This window comes from Rattus rattus, chromosome 16 (assembly GCF_011064425.1).
Source record: "Rattus rattus isolate New Zealand chromosome 16, Rrattus_CSIRO_v1, whole genome shotgun sequence".
In the NCBI taxonomy this organism is placed as follows: Eukaryota; Metazoa; Chordata; class Mammalia; order Rodentia; family Muridae; genus Rattus; species Rattus rattus.
Window position 1 is genome coordinate 9,062,801 of NC_046169.1, and position 24,768 is coordinate 9,087,568.

Genomic DNA, 24,768 nt, shown 5'->3' on the forward strand with positions numbered 1-24,768 from the left:
CCCCAAAACCTCCAATGAAACCTGTGAGCATGTGTAATTAACTAGAGACTCGCCTGGTAAAAAGAAATTGATGACCAATGTTCAAATCCCCTGGGGCTCACACACCATTGATTCTCTCTCTGACATTCCTCTTTGGTTCCCAGCTGACATATTTGTATAAGGAGAATTTCCTCCTATTTGCCAGGTGGTTAACTGGTAGCTAGAGTTAAAGAAGGGTGCAGGCTAGATGCTGTGAGAATGTCTGTTTACCATCCAGGAAGGGCATCAACAACAGTCAAACAAATTCTCCCACCCAAGGCTAGCCTGAGGAACCGATGAATGTTCTTAAAACAAGCAAAACACAGGTGTGTGTGCACAAATGATATGCATGTGTGTGTACCTATGGAGGGCATGGAATATCTTCCTGAATTAGGTTCTCCCTGCCTTTATATGGGTCTGTGATGCAACTGAGGTCACCAGGCTTTTGCAGTAAGCAATTTAGCTGGTGAGCCATCTTGAAGGCCCCCATTGAGTTTCTTAGGGATTATTTTCACAACTATTGGAAACTCACCAAAAAGCCCACCCTGGAGTGAGTGACTCCTCACAGAAGCTCTTCATCACCCTACACCTCTAACAGGCACATCCAAAACCCACTCCTCCTGGACCACATACACCTAGACCAACACAAGTCACAAACTTAATTAAAATAGTATGACAACTAATTTTTTAAATGGACTGTTACTGTGTATCTCTGTGTGTAGAGCTCTTCTGGGAGTTGGTTCTCTTCTTCCGCTGTGTGTTCTAGGAGTCAAACTCAGACTGTTAGAGCTATATGGCAAATGACCTTACCCGCTGAGCCACCTCACCAGCCTATATTAAAAGATTTTTAAATAAGTTTATTTTGTTTGAATTTTTTTTTTTTTTTGGTAACTCAATTGTCCAGTTCTTAAGTGTAAACTTCGTAGATGACAATGTCTTATACTGTCAGAATTGGCACATGTGTGGGCTAGTGTCTCAGAAGAGAGACCATGTGCAGCTAGGGTAAGAGGAGGACTGGGACCTCAGGTGAGGATCTGCAGGCCAGGCCTTCCTTCGCACCCTCCAACAGAATGAGCTTCCTGTAGCTCATCCCAGAGGCTCTGATTTAGGACAGCAATGGCCCTGCCACGCTCAGAAGACAGTGTTCCACCACAGACAGCTCAATTTGCCTCTACCGTTTGCTTTTCAAAATGAGCTGGTTAGCTAGCATTCTCTAGTGGTCACCAGCTTAGAAGGGCTACTGTTGCTCTTTGGGGAGACTTGTTAGGAACTAGTAGTAGGCTTAAACTGCCTGGAATGCTCAGTCCACTGTAGTTTTCTTTTCCTTTTCCTTTGCCTTCTTCCTTTCTTTTTTGAGACAGGGTGTTGCTATACATGGTCTCTCTTCTGAGGCAGTAGCCCACACATGTGCCCTGGCTACCCTGGAACTAGATATGTAGACCAGAATGGCTTTGAACTTAAAGAGATTTGCATGTGAGTGCTAGGAATAAAGTAGTGAGCCACCGAGCCTGACTTGTAATTACTCTTAAGGATGCTGCACTGTTTCTGCAGAAGTCTGCTCCCTACCCCTCCGCCAAGAGCCCAGCACCCTTAGACTGCTGCTGCCTGCTGTGTTCCAGGCTCACCTTGTAAACAGTTGCTGCTGCAGACCTCTGGCAAATCCGGTCTACAAGAGCCAGTAACTGCCTGTGTATTTAAGACCGCAGCCCAAGGGCTGGATATGTAACTCGGTAATGCTGTGCTAGTATGTATGAGTCCCTGGATTTGTGGTGGTGGTGGTAGCAGTAATGATAAAGACAGCCTTGCCCCTCACTCCAGCCTCAGGCAACTGACCATCTTGTTACTTATTCATTACTGAATTACAACTACTCTAGACAACAATTTGCCACTGCTTTGTACCATTGCTGGTTTCAGAGTGGTCTTTCACAATGTGGGTCCTGGGCACTGTGCTCAGGTTGTCAGCATTGATAGATAACACACCCCTTATATACTCTTAAACTTGTGTTTTAAGTCTTTACTTGTAGTGCTAGGACTACAGCAACAAAGAATCACAAGCTGGGTGGCCGAAACAAACAGAAATCATCACTTCCCAAGTTCCACGCTCAAGACCGAGATGCTGGCAGGACAGTCAAAAGGCCATGTCCTGCTGCATCCTCAGAATCCCATCACCTTTGCAGCCTAGACTTGCTGAGCTTCCCTTGCTCTCCGTTTGAGAGCCATGGGGTCCTCCCTCTGACCACACCAATCTTCTTTTACTGCCTTACACTCCATGTACCAGGAAACTACCACTGACACCCGCCCCACCCCCAACCCCTTGCCCATCAGTGGGAATCGTCCCTAAGGTCCAAGGTAAGGATCTGCCTTCAGACACCCAACTGCATTGCCTCATCCCAGAACTGACCACACCATCTTAAATGTCCCCAGCTAAATGGGGCCAGGGATTAGGCTTACATATAACCTCCAGTAAGTCCCCAGGTCCTAGTAAAAAGACTGTCTAAAAAAATAAGGTGCGGGTTGGGGATTTAGCTCAGTGGTAGAGCACTTGCCTAGCAAGCGCAAGGTCCTGGGTTGGGTCCCAGCTCCAAAAAAAAAGAAGGAAAAAAAAAAAAAAGAAAGAAAAAAAATAAGGTGCATGGCTCTTGAGGAGCAATACTTAAGACTGACCTCTGCCTCCACATACAAGCATCCATGTACACCTGCAAAGACACACACACACATGCACGTGTATACACCCACATACACAAAATACACACAACAAGGGGGAGGAGGTCTCAGGATACTTCTACTATGGGATAACCTTTACTGATATGCTGAAATATATACCACGGACTGAGGGACTTCAGCAGCAGCATGATCACCTTACTGTTCTGCATGCTCAAGTTCTAGCTCAAGCCTGAAGTCCAAACAGCAGGCTGGCCTCTCCTGCAGCCTCTAGCCTTCTCCTTGCAGATGCTGTCCTCTCCCTATATCCTCCAATAATGGTCTTCTGTGTGCTTATCACTGCTGTCTCCTTGACCTAACTTCTTCTTCCTGTGGACAGTAGTCAGGCTGCATTAAGAGCCTGCCATGCTGCCCTTATTTGAACTTAGTCACCTCTTCAAAGACTCAAACTCCAAACACAATCAGTTTTAGGTGCTGGTGTGGTGTGAACAAGTCATACCCACAACACTGAAACTGTGGGTGGTGCATGTATGTGCATATTCATGAATATATAGGCGCATTTGTGCATGCAACTGTACCTGCACATGTGTGCATGTGGAGAGGTCAGAGGACAACTGCAGCTGTCACTCCTCAGGTGCCATCTACCTTGTTTTCTGAGACAAGGTCCTCACTGGCTGGGACTTGCCAAGTAGACTGGGCTGGCTGGCCGAAGAGTTCCAGGGATCTCCGTATTTCCGTCTCTCTAGTGCTGGGATTACGATCATGCCCTCCCCTACCATGTCCAGCTTCTTTTACATGGATTCTGAGGACTGACCCCAGATCCTCACAACTGTTAGACAAGCACGTCACCGAGTTATCATCCCAGCCCCAAAGTTGTTGCTGTTTTGTCTTTGTTTTTATATTGAGGCAGAATCTTGCCATGTACTTTGGCTAGCTTGAAAGTCACAGTAATTCTCCTGCCCCAACTGCTGGTATACAGACTGCTGTATCACATGTCCAATTTAAAAACTAACTTAAGCTGGGTGGTATTGGCACATGCCTTTAATCTTGGCACTTGGGACACTGATGCAGGTAGATCTCTGAATTCAAGGGCAGCCTGGTCTATACAGTGAGTTCCAGAACAGCCAAGGCTACACAGTGAAACCCTGTCAAAAGAAAGAAAGAAGGAAAGAAAGAGAGAGAGGGGAGGGAGGGAGGGAGGAACAGAGGGAGGGGAGAAGAGGAGAAAAACCCCACAAAACAAAACCCAACTAACTTAAGATGGCCATGCTATTGGTGGAGAAGCTGTCCCAGAGATGCCGGGACTAAATCCAGGCCACCTTCCACTCTGGCCCCCAGGCCCCAGGGGCTGCTCAGTTCAGACTCCCTGACCAGCCAAGTACAAACGAGGCAAGCAGAGCTCCAGGGAGGCTGCTTTCTACAGAGCACCCACTTCCTGCTCTCCCAGACCCTCTCACCTTGAAGTTGACACAAGACAAACATGTGGCTGTGTGAAAACTGAAACTGGGGGAGACAGGGCTAGCCTGATAGAGGAGACCCGAAGCCAGGCACCAGCAATCTTCCAAACTGTTCCTGTCAGCCCACCTCTGAAACATAGAGCTTTGGCTTTTCTCTTTTGAGGTTTTAAAGAATTTTTTTCTAATTACGTGTATTAGGAGGCGGGGTATCTGCACACGAGTGCAAGTGCCTGTGAAGGACAAAAGAGAGGGCTGGATCCCCTGAGCTGGAGTCACAGGCAGATATGAGCCACACAGTGTGGGTGCACTGGAAGCCCAGGAAGCATGAGCAACTGCTGGGCTATCTCTCCAGCACTGCTTTTCTTTTAAAGCAGGTTAGAACCAAGAAAACCATCTTTCTCTTCCAAAACCCCAACACACAGCTCTGTACCCCAGAGATATGTAATGTGAGCCACCCTCACAAGGGAAACTGAGGCAATCACCACGGGTCCCGCAGTTTTGTTTTACACATCAGAATTGCAAGTCCATCTGTCATAAAAGCTTTCTACACATAGTTCCTTAAGTCACTAATGTTTTCTGTGTGCCTCATGTACCAATACGCCCTTTACAACAGCACTAAACAATCTAGGCTCTCCCCAATGGGTGCCAATATTAGAAAGAGGAAACAAAAAATAGCACTAAATACACTCAGCCGCACACTGAGGGCTGGTGATGAATCAAAGATTCCACACGAAGCCCTAAGCAGAAGCTAGTGGCCTAGGAACCCAAATCACCCATGCTCTATCCATGCTAATCACAACAGAAAAATGGGTGGCCGTGGGTGGCCTCCATTTGTTCACCACTGACTGGTGATCATAAAGGCCAACTGGCCGTTCCTGCTCTGACAGAAGGATGACACACTTTGAGGGCTGACTGAATACTGCGAATGACATCATTTTATATGAAACTACTGGTTCTTTCAGACTACGCCATTAAAATCTGTTGCTAAAACATCAAGTCACCCCTACTTCTAGAACACTCCAAGGGATGTGGGCTACACAGAAGAACTACTGTATGGTGGTCTAGTCTGGTCAAAAGGGTACCAGACCAGGTGAATTCTCTTAGCATACTATGCCCTGGCCCCTCCCAACTCAGTCATGACAAGATGAATATTCCAACACGAATTTCCCTTTTCTCTTTGAGACAGGATGTTACTATGTAGCACAGATGAACTCTTAGTACTGTGATTACACATGTGTACCACCATGCTAAGCCTACAGCTTACCATCCTGAGTAGACAGACAAGTAAGTAAATTCACAGGGCACAGAGGGTGAGACACACCATGGAATAGTAAAGTAAGGACCAAGACACTATTATTTTATATGGAATGATTGAGGAACATACAGTGTGTGTGTGTGTGTGTGTGTGTGTGTGCGCGCGTGCGTGCACACACACACACACACATGCATCATGCTATGAGAGGACATCTTATATAAGTAGATTCTCTCCTTCCATCATGTGGGTCCAGGAATTGAACTCAGATCCTCAGGCCTGTCAGCAGGCACATTTGACCACTGAGTCACCTCATTAGCCCCAACCTAGTCTCTTGTGACGGAGTCTCTCGGTGCTTGCTAATGTCACTAGGCTATTTCCAGACATCTGCCTGTCTCTGCCTTGCCAGTGCTGAGGTTACACGCATGCCCTGACACGCACAGTTTTTCACATGGTCTGGAGACCCAAACTCAGGTCCTCATGCCTGAGTGAACTCCCCAGCCCCAGGAAACGATGCTTGGCATTAGGATAATCTACACAGGAAATGATGGTGACTTGGCCCTAGAGGGTTACGAAACACCAATACTTACACAGCACTTGCTCAAAGGCAAACACTAAACGCATGCAACCCTACAACAGCCTTGAAGAGAGCAGCCGCTCTCAAATGAAGACCTGAGCAACTGGGAGAGAGTAATGGACAGTGACAGCCATAGCTCAGTGCCCTACTGAGCACTCTGCAGGACGGGACAGGACGGGACAAGGGTGAAGCCAGCGGTGGCAGGCTGTTGGAGGACGTGAGGCAGAGCATAACCGGAAAGGTTCAGGGAGATCTCAGTTTATTGCTTTAATCTCTTGCTCAGGAGTAAATATCACCTGACATTTGAGAAAACCCTTTAGGCAAAGATAACGACTTACACAGCAGATAGAAACAGAATGCAAGGTGTGGCTGTGGAAAGCAAACAACCGCAATAGACGTTTCCAGAACTAAGAGGAGACAACACTCATAGGAAGTCCCTATTGAAAAGGTAGGAGCCAGTGCACACCTGTAATCCCAGCGTGGACCAAGCTGAGGCAGGAGATTTCTAAGAATAGCTAGACTGAGCCATATTTAGACCAAGTCTCATTAATTCATGTTTTAAAAGGAGAAGAGCCAGGGTTGGGGATTTAACTCAGTGCAAGGCCCTGGGTTCGGTCCTCAGGTCGGGGGGTGGGGGGGAGGAGAAGAGCCAGTGTCTTGGTTAGGATTTCATCGCTGTGAACAGACACCATGACCATGACAACTCTTATAAAGGACAGCACTTAATTGGGACTGGCTTACAGTTTCAGAAGTTCAATCCATTATCATCCATTATCATCATGGTGAGCATGGCATTGAGCAGAGTTCTACATCTTGATCTGAAGGCAGCCAGGAGGACGCTGTATCACACAGGCCATCCTTGAGCATATATATGAGACCTCAAAGCCCCGCCTCCACAGTGACACACTTCCTTTAACAAAGCCATGCTTCCTCTAATAAGGCCATTCCTCCTAATAGTGCCACTTCCCATGAGCCAAGCATATTCAAACCACCACAGTCAGGTACATATGTGCAGGTACACAGTATGTGCGCTAACAGTCCCAGCTATCTAGGAAGCTGAGGCAGGAGGATTTCCTGAGCCTCGAGTTCAAGAATGGTCTAAGCTCTATTCCTGAATGAATGAATGAATGAATGGATGAAGTCACTAGAAATTAAATGTAACACAAAAGATAAAAAAGAGGCTCATATACAGCAGAGCAAAGGGACAGAAAGGTCAGTAGAAATGTGTATGTGATAAACAAATATGAGAATTTCCCAGAACCAAAGCAAAGAGCCTTTAAGATTCAAAGGCTAGATGAATATTCATGCTAATGAGAGACTGTATAGGGTCGATCCCCTTAGGCTCCTATGTTCCAACACTTGGTTCTAGCTGCTGATGCTGTTCTGAGAAGCTGACAGACAAGAGACCCAGCAGGCAGACAGGTGCCTCTCGGGGTAGATCCTGAGGCCAGACACCTGGCCTTGTTTGAAATTCCAGTCTACTTCCCTGATCTGCCAAGATGTGAGGTTCCTGGTACACACGCACATGCTGCCTGCATGAATTCCACCACTCTTCCCTAAGAGGACAGAGGGAGACTGTGAGCTAGAATAAGTCCTTCTGGTATTCTGTCATCGTGATGAAACAACCAACCAATACATTGAGAGGAAAAAGGCTACACGGGAAAAGAATAGGTCAGACCACCTCAGAGCTCTCAGTGGAACATGCAGGTAAGCCAGAGTGCCACCACTCCAAGCACAGACCAGAGGATCCTGGGAGATCCAGGACAGTGGGATGAGTGAAGAATGGTTAAATGATGACTACATAAAAATTAAAACATGACAACAAAGGGAAAGTAAAAAATATCAAAGGACCTTACCCCTGTGATCAGCTGTGTTATAAACAAGGGGCCAGGAGTGATCAGTGGGCAAATGTCTCACCAAGCCTGATTACCTGGAGATGTTTGTGTATGCGCTCTGAACGTGTGTGTGTACAGATGTGCTCACTCATGCAGCTATGTGGGAGGCCAGAGGTCAAGATGGAGAAATCTTCCCTGACTGCTCTGCACCTTATTTTCTGAGAGGTTCTCTCACTGAACCTGGTGTTCACTGATCAGCTAGCAGGTCTGGGACTGTCTGTCTCCTTCCCCACTTTGCCTGCTCCCTCACTCTGGTCCCCAGCCCCTCCATGTACATTTTTTTTTTTTTTGGTTCTTTTTTTCGGAGCTGGGGATCGAACCCAGGGCCTTGCGCTTCCTAGACAAGCGCTCTACCACTGAGCTAAATCCCCAACCCCTCCATGTACATTTTTAACATCCGCTTTGCACCCGGGAAAGATAAACCAAGTACTTGCTAGTGCGCATTACTCTCGGGACCCACGTAGTCAGCAGATTCTTAGAAGGGCCCTCACAAAAGCCTGAAGGTCTGTGGTGTTTAAAGGATCTTCATGTTTACAAATGAACATTTATGAGTTTATGATTATGTTTCTTAAAAGGCAGAAACCCTTCCCCTTTTAATTAACTAGTGCAACTTCATTTCAGAGGTGGAAACTAAACTGGAGTTGTTCTCTTGGGGATCTGGAAAGCAGCTCAGTCGGGAGTATTTGCCTAGCATGCATGTAGCCTTGGGTTTCACACCAGCACTGCACCATCCTCAGCTTCATACAGAATTCAAGGCTAGCATAGGCTACTATTCTTTTGGAGGGAGGGAGGGAGCTAGAGAGATGGCTTAAATGGCTAAGATAAGAGAGTGTGCTGCTTTTGCAGAGGACCCTGTGGTTCCCAGCACCCATGTTTGGCCATTCAGATGCGTGAACTCCAGCTCCAGGGAATCCAACACCCCTGGCTTCACAATTCCACAAGCACGGGTGCATGCGTACATGGGTTCTCCCCCACCCCACACCCCCCCACACACACTTTGGGCTGTCTCTCAGGTCCCTGCTTGGTCCCAGCACCCCCCAATGGACAGCTCACAACCAATGATAGTTGCAATTTCAGGGGATCTAGCACTCTCTTCTGTCCTGGCCTCTGAAGATAACCCCCCCCCCCCCACACACACACACGGCATATACTCACAAACACTTATAAAAGTAAAAATTAAAAATAAAGAAGTTATTCTTTTAGTATTCTGATTTCCTGGTTTTTAATATTGCCTTTTCTTTAACTATTTATGAAATTTTATAGGCCAGTAGTGATGGTGTGTGCCTTTAAATCCCAGTACTTGGGAGACAGATCTTTTTAACTTTGAGGACAGCATGGTGTATACAATGAGCCAACGACCTCCAGGACTCCTCCTATCTCAGCCCTGACTGGCCAGCGACCTCCAGGACTCTGCCTACCTCAGCCCTGACTGGCCAGCGACCTCCAGGACTCCGCCTACCTCAGCCCTGACTGGCCAGCGACCTCCATGACTCCGCCTACCTCAGCCCTGACTGGCCAGCGACCTCCAGGACTCTGCCTACCTCAGTCCTGACTGGCCAGCGACCTCCAGGACTCCGCCTACCTCAGCCCTGACTGGCCAGCGACCTCCAGGACTCCGAGCCCTGACTGGCCAGCGACCTCCAGGACTCCTCCTATCTCAGCCCTGACTGGCCAGCGACCTCCAGGACTCCGCCTATCTCAGCCCTGACTGGCCAGCGACCTCCAGGACTCCGCCTACCTCAGCCCTGACTGGCCAGCGACCTCCAGGACTCCGCCTATCTCAGTCCTGACTGGCCAGCGACCTCCAGGACTCCTCCTATCTCAGCCCTGACTGGCCAGCGACCTCCAGGACTCCTCCTATCTCAGCCCTGACTGGCCAGCGACCTCCAGGACTCCGCCTACCTCAGCCCTGACTGGCCAGCGACCTCCAGGACTCTGCCTACCTCAGCCCTGACTGGCCAGCGACCTCCAGGACTCCGCCTACCTCAGCCCTGACTGGCCAGCGACCTCCAGGACTCCGCCTACCTCAGCCCTGACTGGCCAGCGACCTCCAGGACTCCTCCTACCTCAGCCCTGACTGGCCAGCGACCTCCAGGACTCCGCCTATCTCAGCCCTGACTGGCCAGCGACCTACAGGACTCCGCCTACCTCAGCCCTGAGTTACTGGTGCCTATCATTTGATGCTGACTTTTCAGGTGGCATCTGAAGATCAAGCTCAGGTCCACATGAATTTTTTTGGAGCCATCTCCCATCTCCTTAAGGTTTATTTTCTGCAAAGAAAACTGAGTTGATTACAGATTTCTAGATAGGCCTGCTGCAATGGTCCTTGGGTAGTATTTCCAGGGGGCTATTTTGGTAGGTTTGTTATTTTTTTCAGTGCCTCACTAGCAATCAGCATCTGGGTGTTGGCTTTAATAACAGTCTGAGATAAAAGTCAAGTGGGGCTCTGCCAGTAACCGACAGGCTGCATCTCTGGAAGGAACAGTTGCTGTCTAAGAGAGCCAAACTACAGAGGGGAATTCTGGGCAGAATACAGAGAGGAAGAGAATTTCCTTTCTAAAGCAGCACGGGTTGGATTTATTGAGCTTCCCGAACAAAAACCTGCAGTTTGTACATTACTTTGTTAGCAACTTTTTCTTTTAGACAGGGTCTTAGGCTGGCCTGGAACTACTGGGCTTGAGCAATTCTACTGCTTCAGACTTCTGAGAACCTAGGGCTCTGACTTTTGTGGCTGATCTGTGAGATGGCCAACAGTTCACAACACCCCAGTTTTGAAATAAAATGCTAAGGGCTGCCCACTATGGTAACATGTGCCTGTAATCCTAGCACTTAGAAGATAGAACAGTAGGCTAAATGCAACTTTGAGGACAGCCTGTTCTACATGGTGAACTCCAGGGCTAGCCTAGAATAGAGTCAGACCGTGTTTCAAATAAAATAAAATAAAATATCTTGCTCTACCAAAACTTAGTATAGATGCTTACAGGTAAATACTCTTATTCAAGGTGCATATTTTGCTGTAAAAATGTGAAAAGCATGGGGGTTGGGATTTAGCTCAGTGGTAGAGTGCTTGCCTAACAAGCGCAAGGCCCTGGGTTCAGTGCCCAGCTCTGAAAAAAAAAAAAAAAAAAAAAATGTATGGACCTCCTCCTTTTTTTTTTTTTTTTTTTATTTTCTTTTTTTTTTGGAGCTGGGGACCGAACCCAGGGCCTTGCGTTTGCTAGGCAAGCGCTCTACCACTGAGCTAAATCTCCAACCCCCTATGACATTCTTTTAATGACATCCAACTAATTACACAATTATCCGCTTTCAGCTCATGAGAATACTTTGCACCAGGTTGGAGAGATGGCTCAGTGGTTAAGAATCATACTGCTCTTGCAAAGGGACCTGAGTTTGGCTCCTAGTTCTCACTTCAACTGGCTCACAACCATCTATAGTTCCAATTTCAAGGGATCCAAAGTCGTTTCCCTCCTTGGACACCTGCACTCATGTGCATATGCCCTACACAAATCCACACATACTGGTAAATAAAAATAACAAACAACTTGAGACCCATCCCATGGACAAGCACCAATCCATGACACTATTAATGATTATTAATGTTATTAATGTTATGCTTGCAGACAGGAGCCTAGCATGGCTGTCCTCCGAGAAGCTCCACCCAGTAGCTGGCTCAGACAGATGCAGAACTCACAGCCAAACAATGGATGGAGCTTGGGGACTCTTCTGGAATAGGAGGAAGGATTGTGAACCCTGGAGGGAGTAGGAACTCCACAGGAAGACCAACAGAACCAACTAACCCGGACCCCTGACGCTCTCAGAGACAGAACCATCAAGCAAAGAGCAGGCACAGGCTGGACCTAGGCCTCTCTGCATGTATGTAGCAGATGTGCCGCTTGGTCTTCATGTGGGTCCTGGTTAACTGGAGGCAGGGGGCGGGGTCTATCCCAAAAGCTGTTGTCTGTCTGTGATATGTTCTTCTAGCTGGGCTGCTTTGTCTGCCTGTGAGTGAGGAAGTGCCTAGGGAATTCCGAGCCAATAAAACACTGTCTAAGAAGGAGGGACGGGGAATGGAGGGTATGGGAGGAATGGGAAGATGAGGAAGGAAAGAAAAGAAACAAAGCAAACATAAAACCTTTAGGCTGTCCCCAAATAAGTTCTTAGAAAATCCATAAAGAAGCCAGCTGTGGTGGCACATGCCTTTAATCCCAGTGCCAGAGGTAGAGGCAGGAGAACCTCTGAGTTTAAAGCCAGCCTGGTCTACCAGAACCAGTTCTAGGATGGCCAGGGCTATACCCAGAAATCTTGTCTTAGAGACAGAGACAGGCAGACAAAGGAGAAAGTCCATAAAGACACCGACCAAGCCTGAGGGATTGAGTTCCATCCACAGAACCCACAGGATGGATGAAAGATTTGTCCTCGCACATGCTCCATAGCATCAGCAGTCCTTGATGCACTCTCTATCTCTGTCTGTCTGTCTGTCTGCCTCCCCCCCTCTCTCCCCCACCTATACACACACTAAGAAAGCACAGAAAATAAGTTAATGTAAACATCTCTTGCTTCCTTCAATCTTATCAGTTCAAACAGGCCAGCAAATCAAATCTCTATAAAGAGGCTGAGAGTTTGTATCTAGACAACAGAGCACTTGTGCTAGGATGAGGGTGAGGAGGGGTTTTAAGAAAACCTACAGAATTCTGATCTCATGCTGTTGGTTAGTCTGGGCCTCCACATCTGCAACTCTACAAGTAGGTAGGTGATTCTGGGGCAAGGGGATCCTGTTTTATAAACCACACTCAGCTCCCAGTCAGCTCCAGTGGAACCCAGCTGGAACGGAAATCTACATAAAATCAAGGACTCTAGCATCAGGAAGGGCGCAGGTGAAACAAGACTGACCATGACTTTCAACGTGTGGCTATGGGTTCAGATACTGCTTGCTCTGCTTTTGCATGTGTTCGCATTTTCTTGACACAAATGAAAAGCTCTAGCAACAGACTGAAGGCTGGGATCTGGCTTGGGAGCTGGCTGTGTTGGGACAGTGCCTGCCGAGTGCACAGGAAGCCCTGGGCTCCATCCTAGCCCCACAAGCTGAGGGCAGTGACTGATGCAATCCTAGAAAAGATGCAAACACGGGCTGGAGAGATGGCTCAGTGGTTAGGGGCACTGACTGAGGTCCTGAGTTCAAATGAGATCTGTTGCCCTCTCCTGGTGTGTCTGAAGGCAGCTACAGTGGACTGAGATATAATAAATAAATAAATCTTATTAAAAAGAAAAAAAGGAAAAGATACAAACACAAGGCTTAGAAGTTCTAGGCCCCAGTACCTAAACTGAGCAGCTCACAGCTGCCAGTAACTCCAGGGAATCTGATGACACACACACACACACACACCCTTACAAATGTGGCCTGCGCCCATAGAGGAGGGCAGTACCACCAGGAAGGTGATCAGTGAAGGTCACAGGGGAAGTGTGTGGCACCTTTGACCTGATGAGCATGCCACTTTAATCTCGTGATCTTCCTCCTATCCATAATCAAGCCAAGATGGTACAGTGAGCCTGAAACCTTAGCATGCAGACCTTGAAGGCAAAAGGACCAAAAGTACAGAGACAGAAGTTCAAGGTCGCCCTACCCTACAGTGACCTGAGACCCTTTCTCATGGAAACAGAAGTATCAGACAAACAAGTTACAGAGCATTTTACAAAACACCTGTCCTGATGCAAATAGACAAACGTAGTTCAGTGGCACAGACCTTGCCTAGTGTATGCAAGGAAGGTCTTGTGTTCAATCTTGGGGGTGAGGGGGGCTGTTCTGGAAAACTTGAAATCTCAGGGAATACAAAGAAGTTTGAATTAAGTACAAACCTTGGTTATACTAGCACATGGTTCCTGGTTGGTACAAAGGTAGAGATTAATGTTAGTACAAATGTACTATGGTGCCAATGGTAAGAGAGTGGAGAAGGCGCTCTGCTCCTCCCTGTTCCAGAGACAGCGCATCTTCTCATGCAGTGCTAGCCTCCTCTCATAGACAAGACGGTGAAGGCTGGTGCGAACGGATGTGGCCGTACGGGGCACCTGGTCACCAAGGCAAACAAATAGCTCATCTGGCAAAGAGGAGATTTTTATCATTTATGACCCCTTCATTGACCTCAACTACATGGTCTACGTGTTCCAGTATGACTCTGCCCATAGGAAGCTCAACAGCACAGTCAAGGCTGGGGATGGGAAGCTTCTCATCAACGGGAAGCCCGTCACCATCTTCCAGGAGAGATCTCGCTAACATCAAGGGGGGTGACGCTGGTGCTGAGTATGTCATGGAGTCTACTGGCGTCTTCACCACCATGGAGAAGGCTGGGGCTCACTTGAAGGGTGGGGCCAACGAGGTCATCATCTCCACACTTCTACTGATGTGCCCACGTTTGTGGTAGTGTGAACCACAAGAAATTTGACAACTCTCTCAAGATTGTTAACAATGCATCCTGGACCACCAACTGCTTGCACTGGCCCCCGTGGTCCATGCCATCACTGCCACTCAGAAGGCTGTGGATGAAAAGCTGTGGTGTGATGGCCACGGAGCTGCCCAGAACATCATCCCTGCATTCACTGGTGCTGCCAAGGGTAAGGTCATCCCAGACCTGAACGGGAACTCACTGGCGTGGCTTTGTGTGTTCCTACCTCCAGTGTACCCATTGTGGATCTGACATGCTGCCTAGAGGGAGAAGCCTGCCAAGTATGATGGCATCAATACAGTGGGGAAGCAGGCATCCGAGGGCCCACTAAAGGGCCTCCTGGGCTACGCTGAGGACAAGGTTGTCTCCCTCCTGTGATTTAACAGTGACTCCCACTCTTTCCCCCTTTGATGCTGGGGCTGGCATTGCTCTCAATGACAACTGTGTAAAGCTCATTTCCTGTTATGACAATGAATTCGGCTACAGCAGCATAGTGGTGGACCTCATGGCCTACTGCCCTTGTAGGAGTAAGAAGCCCTGGACCACACTCCAGCAAGGACATGAGAGCAAGAAAGAAGGCCTCAGCTACTGAGGAGTTCCTTTCCCAACTCAGCTCCTGACACTGAGCATGTCCCTCTCCGTTTCCATCCCAAACCCCCACAATAATGGGAAGGGCCTCCCGAGCACTATTTTTTTTCTCCCCTCTCCCCCCAACCCTCCTCTCTTGAATATCATCAATAAAGTTCATTGTACCTACCTTAAAAAGAAAAAAAGAAAAAGACGAGAGTAGAAGGGTACCTCAGGAGCACACACAAGGGCCCAGGGTCCATCCTCAGCACTTGAACACCAACCGACCGACCGACCACACAAAGCCCTTCCCATAATCCATAGGATTAAAAAGCTAACAAAAGCCAGGTGGCATAGTATGCCATTGTAATTCTATCACTGAGGCACGGGAAACAGGCTGTCCAGTCAGCTTAGCCCACACAATATTCCAGGCCAATGAGACCCTGTCTCAAGTGAGAAAGACAGATGGTGCCTGAGAAACATCTGGGGCTGTCCTCTGGTCTGCACATGCAAACACTTACATATACATGCATACTTGCACACAAATGTATTCTCATACACCTCAACACATGTGCACATATACACAAAGCAAAAACAAAACACCACACTAAAAATGCCCTTGCTCCAGCTGACGGTCAATGGCTACAATCAAGTATGCAAGAGAGTTAAGATTCTGGCTTCCACCACCTCCTGTTGTATATACGCAAACCCTGCATTGTGGTTTGGTGGATTCAGGATTGTCTCCATCATTCTGACCTACACTTGGGACTCAGCACCTACAACCTGTGGCATGCCGTCCAGAGCACTACACATACAACACTAGACACGGCTGGCCAGCCAACTGAAAGGGTTAACAATGTGAAGGTCTTCACTGATTGATCACACAGCCTACTAGTAAATTTCCCTTACTGCCTTCCATTTCATTTACAGTATTTCAGTGTACGATTTATTTACTTTAAAATGTTTTGATGAATAAAGTGATCTATACCTTCAAGTGTCACTTAAAGTTTAAAAGGAAAAAAATCAAAACCTGGGACAGCATCCTTGGAGAACCCTCTACTGGACGAGTCTGTCCTGTGTGTGCTATGTGTACATGTGTGTTTCTGCTTTCAATACAACTTGGCTGAGTGCTGAGACAAATCAAAACCTAAGTTGCAATGCCTTCAACCAGCAACCTGTTACTGGGGTAGGAATCTCGAAGACATGGACCAGAGCAGAGGACTTAGAGGAAGTGGGGTGTGTGAAGAGCTTTAAAAAGGAAGATGAGAATTTGTACAGAACATTTCGTAAACTAAAAGCAGGTCAACTGAGCTCTTAAGAAAGTGCTGGGGAGGTGGCTCAGTTTGTAAAGTGCTTATTGCACAAGTGTGAGGACCTGAGCTTGGTCCTCCGCATTCATGCAAAACAGCCAGGCACTTGCAATACCAGCAGCAGGGAGGCCCCTGGGGCTCACTGGCCAGCCAGCCTAGCCTACTTGGCAAGCTCCAGGCCAGTACAGATCATGTCTCAAACAACAAGGTGGACAGCTCCTGAGGAACGACACTGGAGTTTGACTCCTGCTTACATGCACACACATGCATGTACACATGCATGCACATACACACGGGTGGAGAAGAGATGGTGCCGATCATCAGCTATAGAAGGTGTTGAATGGAGACAGGAAGAACGTGTAGCACACCAGATGGGTATCTACCAAATTGAGGCCAGATACAAGGAGCCAGGAGCTATTGTAGTCCTGGCGGTTTATTTGAACTGACGGTAACATAGGCTTTTAAAAATATTAAAACAAATAAGCATACAGCAAAATGCAGATCTGCCAGACTGTCAAAACTGAAATGTCATGCCTTCCCCTATTCCAGCCAAGGCCCAGGAGGATCCAGGAGTGGCCAGAGGAGGACGAATGGGCACGTATTCAGGTGGAACAAGAGATGCCCACCATCCTGTTAGATCTCAGACCCAATGACACTACTCTCATTTCCCAACTGAGTCACAATAAAATAAAGTGAGATTTGAGACTGCTGCACTGTGCTAACCTCTGCCAAGAAAAATTTTTTTAAAAATACTGAGGTTGGGGTTGGGGATTTAGCTCAGTGGTAGAGCGCTTGCCTAGCAAGCGCAAGGCCCTGGGTTCGGTCCCCAGCTCCGAAAAAAAGAACCAAAAAAAAAGAAAAAAAATACTGAGGTTATTTTTCTGATATGCCTATCTTTTGTGGCAAATAACTGTAATGCCAAGGCACAGTTCCAAGTGAATCACTTGCCACAATTTTAAAATACACCATTGTAATATTTTTGTCCTGTCAACACACTGAAAAAAGCCACATTTCTCTGGCTTTTTGGTTTTTTGTTTCTCTTTCTTCTTTGTAGTTCTGGGGACTGAACACAGGGCCTTAGACTCTACCAGTGAGCTATGCAATCCCATATGTAGCATTGGCTGACTATGTAGCCCAGGCTAGACTCTAATTCCCAATCCTATGCCTCAAGCTCCTGGTAAAATTATAGGTGTGTACTACTAGTCTGGCTCCCTAGTTCTGCTCTCCTTACTATTTTAAGATTTATTTTTAATTATGTATAGGCGTGTGTGTCTGCAAGTGAGTATGTGCATTTAAGTGCAGGTGCCAGAAGAGGCCAGCGGTACCAATTCTCTTGGAGCTGGAGTTAACAGCTAAGTTGTGAGCCACCTGATCGGGTGCTGGGCTCTGAACTCTCGGTCCTCTAGAAGTATAACAAGTACATACTTGTGCCCTAGTTTGCTCTTAAAATGGTATCTTCAATTGAAGATGCAAAGAAAAGTGAAAGTTGAATCTACAGCCTAAATAGGCAGTATATTCCAGACCAGAAACATCAGTCCAACCTTTTCTTTCCAGACTATGTCATTCTTTACAACTAGGTCAGCAATTTTTATTATACTTACTTATTTTTTAATTTGTAGGGAAAGAAGGGATGCAAGTTTTGAAAGTCAACCTGTGGGTCCCATCATGTGGAGTGTGGAGATTGATCTGGGGTTGTTGGGCTTGGCAGTAGGCACCTTTACCCACTGAGCCATCTTGCTGGCCCACAGAGAAAAAGCACAGACAGTAAACTGTAAAGATGGATGGTGTGAGAGGGGGAAATCCATCTCCCAGCAGATTTAAAACGGGAAGCATCAGCCCTGGGTTGGCTACCCCTTGCTTGGTTTAGGCACTTACCCTTTAGGGGTGTTTCACGAAAATATGCAACTGTGTCTGGGATTAAGGAAACTTAGATTGCTCATGGTTCCTTTAAGTAAAGTAAAACCAGCAATTGTTCACTTGCAAGAGCTTTAGTCATCATGGAGCTTAAAAACAGGTTTATTACATAAAGCTGACTAATTTAGATCATCCTGACAATTTCTAGATGGTTCCCCAACAGAAAGAATCTATGCCAGCTCATATGGCCTCTTAGGCCTATCAGACGATGTCTTCCCTGCAGGCTCTGCAGGCACCATACAGCGAGGTATTTTGAGCAACAGATTTTCAAATCTAGTGAAAAGGATATCCCACGTTACACAGCCAGCACGTAAGCGACTGTAGTGAAAAGGATATCCCGTGCTACACAGCCAGCACGTAAGCGACTGTCCGTCGGTGCCTGGGGATGCAGCTCGGGTAGTGGAGACTTGCTTCACACTCATCAAGCCTTACCGGTCCCCAGCACTATGTAAAACTGACCACGGTGCAACATACCTCCAATCCCACCCAGGAAGTTGAGGCAGGAGGATCATCCTCACTACAACTCAAGGTCATCCCCACTACAGAGCAAGTTTGAGGTGATACATGAAACTCTATCTCAAAAAAACAAAAAAACAAAACAAAAAAAATTTAACAAAGTGTTGTTTCCTTGGAGCTGTGTCATTTGTGCTTAGCCAATCCACCCAATTTACAAAGAATCTGAGGCACTAAAGAACTCTACATCACCGAGTACAACGTGAAGCAGACACAGGTGCACACCATGATGCTACCCACCCACCCCTCCAAAGCTGCTCACATAGATTTTACTATCGTCGGCTTAAAGATTTATTTTACTGTATATGTATGTGCACCATGTGCCCACAGAAGCCAGGAGAGTAAGTAGACTGGATCCCACGGAACTGGAGCTCCAGATGGTTGTGAGCCACCATCTGGGTGCTAGGAACTGAATCCAGGTCCTCTACATGGGCTAACACGCCCTCTAAACAGTTGAGTCGTCTCTCTAGACCCCACTTTTCTGTTTTTGTTTGCTGAGTTCTGAGAAGCTAAGATTTCTTTCTTTTTGTCTTTACAGGACTGAAAGTTGAACCTAGGGTCCCCTGCACACTTAGGCAAATGCCACGAAGCCATATCCCCAACCTTACCCAGCCCCTTCTTTTTTTGAGACAGGGCCTCACTATATAACCCTGGCTGGTCTGGAACTCACTGTGTAGACCACAGTGGTCTTGAACTCACAGAGAACAGGCCTACTTCTGAGTACTGAGATTAAATGTGTGTACATTACACCAGGCTCCCAGCCCTTACTTTTCTTTTTCCAATTTTGAGACTGGTTCTTAAGTTGTTCAGGTTGGCCTTGAACTTAGGTTCTCCCTGCCTCAGCCCCTGGCCTGAGCTGACAAGAAAGCTAATGAAACAGAAGAGGAAGACCTCATGCCTGGGTCCAGCTGAAAGCCCAGGCTCTACCCAGGACAGTAGGTTCCCTCCACAACTGCTTCAAGAACTTTACTCTCGACTGGACTGAAAAGTTCAATTGTGGGGGAGGGTGTCAGCGGGGTTCAACATGGTGTCTCTGTAGCCCTGCCTGACCCAGGACTCTGCAAACCATGATGGCCTAAAATTCAGAGCCATACCTGCCTCTGCCTCTCAGTGCTGGGATTCTAGGAGTGAGGCACTGCCACAAAGACTTTTTTTAAGGACCCATTTATTTTAACTGTTTCAGAACCAGGATATTCCTTTTTTTCTACATGACAATGTCCTTTTTTTATTATATGTACAACTGTTATCAAAGTGACACAGCCCACAGGGGATGGAGAGGGCCCAAGGACTTTCCAAATTTCAAGTGCATGAACAGTCAGAACACTGATAACAGCAAGCTCTAAGGATTTAGTAACCTCACTGCTGATCAGCTACAAAACTGGACAGAGTTTTGATTACAGTGCAGAGAAGCATATTTGGTAACACAAAGTTGTCACCAAGTGAAAGCGATCAGAGCAGTCCCAACCTAAGTCCATCCGTGAGCCCCAGAGTCTACATGAGAAGACTACTGAAAAAATTTATTTCTCAAAAGCTGTGAAAATTAAGACAAAAATTCAAACTTTGGAAAGTAATCCCTTGACCGTAGGAAACTTGTTCGAGACACAAGTCTGTTTGCCAAATCTAAACTGCGAGCACCAGATTCATAAGCTACTTTTAATCAGCAGCTGAGACCCACCGGCTTCAGTGAGGGCCTTTATCTGGAACTGCTAAGCTTCCTCTGTACTGTGACCTAATATGCCACAGAACAATAGAAGTGGGTTTCCCTGTCTAACCACTATACTAATAGGAACGAGACCATGTGGCTCAGAGGAATCTGTTCACATACACCACTCTACGATCTTTCTTTTCTTCCCGTTCAGATCTGTGCCATGAATCCAAAGGCTCTTAAAAGAGGTACATACGTGTTTCCTAAGCATGATCAGATAACCATAGAGTAAAGAACTTCACTATAACCTTAGTCTGGTCACTTAGCACGCTGTGTTTGCGAAAACTGTTTTTTCTCCCTTTCCCTAAGCTTCCCAGTGAGAACCAGCAAACTCTCAGTCTCCACAACTAGGGCCCATACAGTAGAAATAGGGGTCTTCAGGAAAAGGGACTTGTAGACATGAGGTCGATAAAAGAGCATCCTTCAGACACAAAGTGGCCCACAATATAATTCAACAACAAAATGTTTTCTGAGCCACCATGCACCAGGCATAGTGCACCCCTGTAATCTCAGCACTCCAGAGGCTGAGGCAGAAGGATCCTGATTTGGTGGACAGCCTTTGCTACCCAGCAAGATTCTGCTTCAAAAAATAAAAGGGGAGGGGCATAATGACCTTCCATGGGCATGGCAACCCACATATTTACATAGTTTTACTGTCAGTCAATGAGCAAATACCTTTTAATTTCCAATCCTGAAAATTACTCAGAACAAGAGCATCATACATAACTTAATTTCAATTTTAAAGTTATGTATGAGTAAAGATGCCCTAGTGAAGTCTATTACTTTTTATACTAACCTAAAAAGTGCATTTAAGAAATAAAGGGCTGGAGATACACAGATGACTCAGCAACATGAACACAGGATGTTCTTACAGAGGCCCTGGGTTCGATTCCCAGCACCCACATGACTATTCACAACCATCTCTAACTCCAGTTCCAGAGGATCTGACGCCCTCTTCTGGCCTCCTCAGGCACCAAGCACCCATATGGTGCACAGATGTACATGCAGGCAACACCCATACACATAAATAAAAACTTAGAAAGAACTTAAGTCATAGCTCCCTTGTTTCCCATGTGAACAGGCAAGCACAGGATAAAGCCTAATTCATGTATCTGTGGTTGTTGTTTTGTATTTCGAGACAGAGTCTCAATATGAGACCATGGCTGGCCTGGAACTCTCTATGTGCAAAATCACTACATAGGTTGGCCCTGATTCCTGCATTGAGTGTCCTGTCTCTACCTCCTGAGTGTTCGGATAACAGGTGTGCACCACCATACCTGGTTTTAAGTATATTCCTCCAGTATACACACACACACACACACACACACACACACACACACACACACACACACACACACCCCTAACCTATTTCTGAGAAGTGTGCTTTCTCAAAGGCACCATTAAACAGTCTGACCTTTCCAAAGAATAAGAACAAGGAGGCTGTCTTAGGTACTATTGCTGAAACAAAACACCATGGCCAAAAAGCAAGTTGGGGAGGAAAGGGTTTCTTCGGCTTACACTTCCACAGTGCTCTGTTCATCACTGAAGAAAGTCAGGGCAGGAACTCACACAGGGCAGGATCCCCAGGACAAGGGCTGATGCAGAGGCCATGGAGGGTGCTGCTTACTGGCCTGCTTCCCCTGGCTTGCTCAGCTTTCTTATACAGCTCAGGAATGGCACCAACTGATCACTAATTAAGAAAATGCCTTAGAGCTGGATCTCATGGAAGCTTTTCCCCCACTGAGGCTCCTTCCTCTTTGGCGACTCTGTTGAGTTGACACAAAACCAGCCCACAAAGTGGGCCTACCCTTACTTGGGAAGGCTAGTCTTGTTTTGTACAGGTCTCTAGATCATCAGACACCCCAGCTATGTTTTCACTGCACAGCTGCTCTTTTATCTAACATATATATCCAGTGGGTTCAATAAATACCATTAACAAGAAAGTTTCTTTACCCTTGATCCAAAAAAAAAAATCTATCTCCATGGTTGAGCATTGGGCATGTGTGAGACCCTGTGTTCGATCCCTAGTACAGGAAAGGCAGAGGGGAAGAGAGAGGAGAGAAAGGGAGTGGGAGAAGGAGGGGGGAGAAATCTCTCCCAGTTGTAATATCAATAAGCTGTTTGGACAGAGAAACAATTCCACACATCTATGTTTGACATTTAATAATACATCATTTATACAGTCTATACAGCTCCCTCTAAGGACCAAAACAGGAAAGAAAAATGTGCAGAAGTGGATACAAATCACCTGGCCTTCCCGTGTGTCAAAACCTTATGTCAAGAACTCGTGGGTTTATGTTTTTCAGGTTGCTCAGAATGCATAAAAACTGATAGGCACAAGAACTTCTGGAAGTTTCTGGAGTCCCCAGGTCACAGGCACTCTACCCACTGCTACTCTGGAGTTAATTTTCCATTTAAATGTCAATACCCTTACATAGCAACATCACCTCCTTTCTGTATAATCTTTCCCAGCTTCCCTGGTATTTTCTGCCAGGCTATCCGGGCTGACTATCGACTTCTGCCGACATCCAGTTATCTTATCCATTGACTCAGAACACTGAAGTCACCAAAAAAGACTTGATTCCAAGGGGAAAGCACAAAGACGGTACTACATTAGATAGTGTAACCACACCACCTAACGCTCAACTGAACGGTACTCAATGGCATATACCCTGTATATGTGTATGTGTAGTTCTGGAAGCCATCACACCTCTATCATTGTAGATTTGTTTGAAACACCCATATTGACTGGAGACAGTTCTACACTTAAACCTTGGCCTCAGGGGCATTCCACAGACAGTTGAGAGCTGAAGTGAACTGTGAGGTAGGGGTGCAATCACAAGACAAGGTGAATCCAACACCTGGGTTTGCATCTAACTACAACTTGGCTGTGTCACCTTGAGTATATCTTTTGATCACCAGGGTTCCAGCATCCTCAATGCAAAAGATGAAGAAATTGGACTAAATCATCTATACGGTTTCTTCCAACCTCTAAAGTTCTTTGAAATGTCAATACCTCCCCCACCACTGAATTTTTAATCCTTAAAATTTCTGGGATGGTTTCTTTGGCTGAAGTTTTATTTATAAACTCCAGATCACAACTACATGCAGAAAATATAGAAGGGCTGGGGGCTTGAAAAGAGAATCGCTCACTAATATCACTTAAATAGGCAGTTCAATTACCCTCAGGCCAATCTGTCAATGGTTACTCAAAAGTTGCTACACCAGTCACTAGCTTCCCAAAACAAAGATACGCATCCTTTGCTCCTTTCTCATCCCCAGAGACTCATTTCGAAAAATAAATGAATAAACAAATAGACAAATAACCCAACAACCTCAGCATCTAAAATCAATTTACAAATTTAGAACAAGTTTCGGTGAGCCAAGGAAACTGCACAGCTTCCAGGAGTCATTGTGTTTCATTTAAGGAATGACGAGAGATAAGAAACGGTTCTTATTATAGGACGCGAGAAAAGCCACAAGAGGCAGGTGACATCTGGAAAAAAGGAAGAAGTGTCGAGAGGACAGAAGCTGGAGGGACCTTTAGGCAACAAGTTTAGAGTCCGGGAAGAGTCCCCCAGGGATGTAGGGGAACCGGTCTCTGCCACCTCGCCCCGCCGTCTTCCCCAACCCCCACCGCGTCGCCGCGCCCCCGCCCCCCCATCCCACGCCCCTGCGGCAAGAAATCTCCCTAGGATCGCTCGCACCCCGCGGCCTCCTGCCCTCCGCAGGCCTCCGATCCGTCGCAGAGGTGGCCCAACCCCGCAGGCCCGCCGACCTCGCCGCCGCCCCGCAAGACGCAGCGGCCCCGCAGCACCCGGGCTCCGCTCACCTGCACCTGTTTGCGGAAGTGGCGCGGCCCGGGCACTGCCGACGGTCAAGAGCAGAAGCAGCAGCAGCGGCATCGGCAGCGGCGATGATGCCGGTGGTCCCGGCATTTCGTCCACCGCGCCGTCCCCTGCCGGGGCCGGCTCTCGGGTTGCCGCCTTCAGTCAGTCAGCCCTCCGCGCCGCCTCAGCGACACCGGCGCCGGCTGCTTCGGGACACACGTCTCGTTAGCCAAACGTCAACCCTGTTCCCGGTCTGCATCCGCCGCTCTGGCCACAGAGCCAGCATCATCCTTCCCGCCCGTCTGCGCCGCCGCCGCCCCTCAACAGCAGCAACGACACCCAGCCTGCGGAGCCGCGGGCCCAGGCAGCCGCGCTCCCGCCGCCATGATGGGCTGCGTCATGTGACGTAGAGCGGAGGCGGGATGCCGTGACCGACACCTGGATCAGCCAATCGTCAATCCATATTGACTCCTGAAGCCCCACCCCCTCAGCCATAGGAGGCAAGATGGATTTCGGTGCGCCCCCTGCAGACGGAGGAATGAGGCGTGGGCAGCAGGTAACACCAAGAATTATTTTAGGAAGATATAAAGAAGACCATGATAACCCACATAATTCAATCTGGGACTTTATTT

At 47.3% G+C, this 24,768-nt stretch overlaps 1 protein-coding gene across 3 annotated transcripts in view; it reads right to left on the reverse strand.

The window, feature by feature from the left end:
• Lmtk2 (lemur tyrosine kinase 2) overlaps positions 1-24,536 on the reverse strand; it is an 81,143-nt gene extending 56,607 nt beyond the window's left edge. For all 3 annotated transcript variants that reach the window (XM_032887266.1, XM_032887268.1, XM_032887265.1), the window contains exon 1: positions 24,139-24,536. In XM_032887266.1, coding sequence (XP_032743157.1) covers positions 24,139-24,244 — 106 coding nt within the window. In that variant the 5' untranslated portion in view covers positions 24,245-24,536. The remainder of the gene's footprint in view (positions 1-24,138) is intronic.
• Positions 24,537-24,768: the final 232 nt, after the last annotated feature.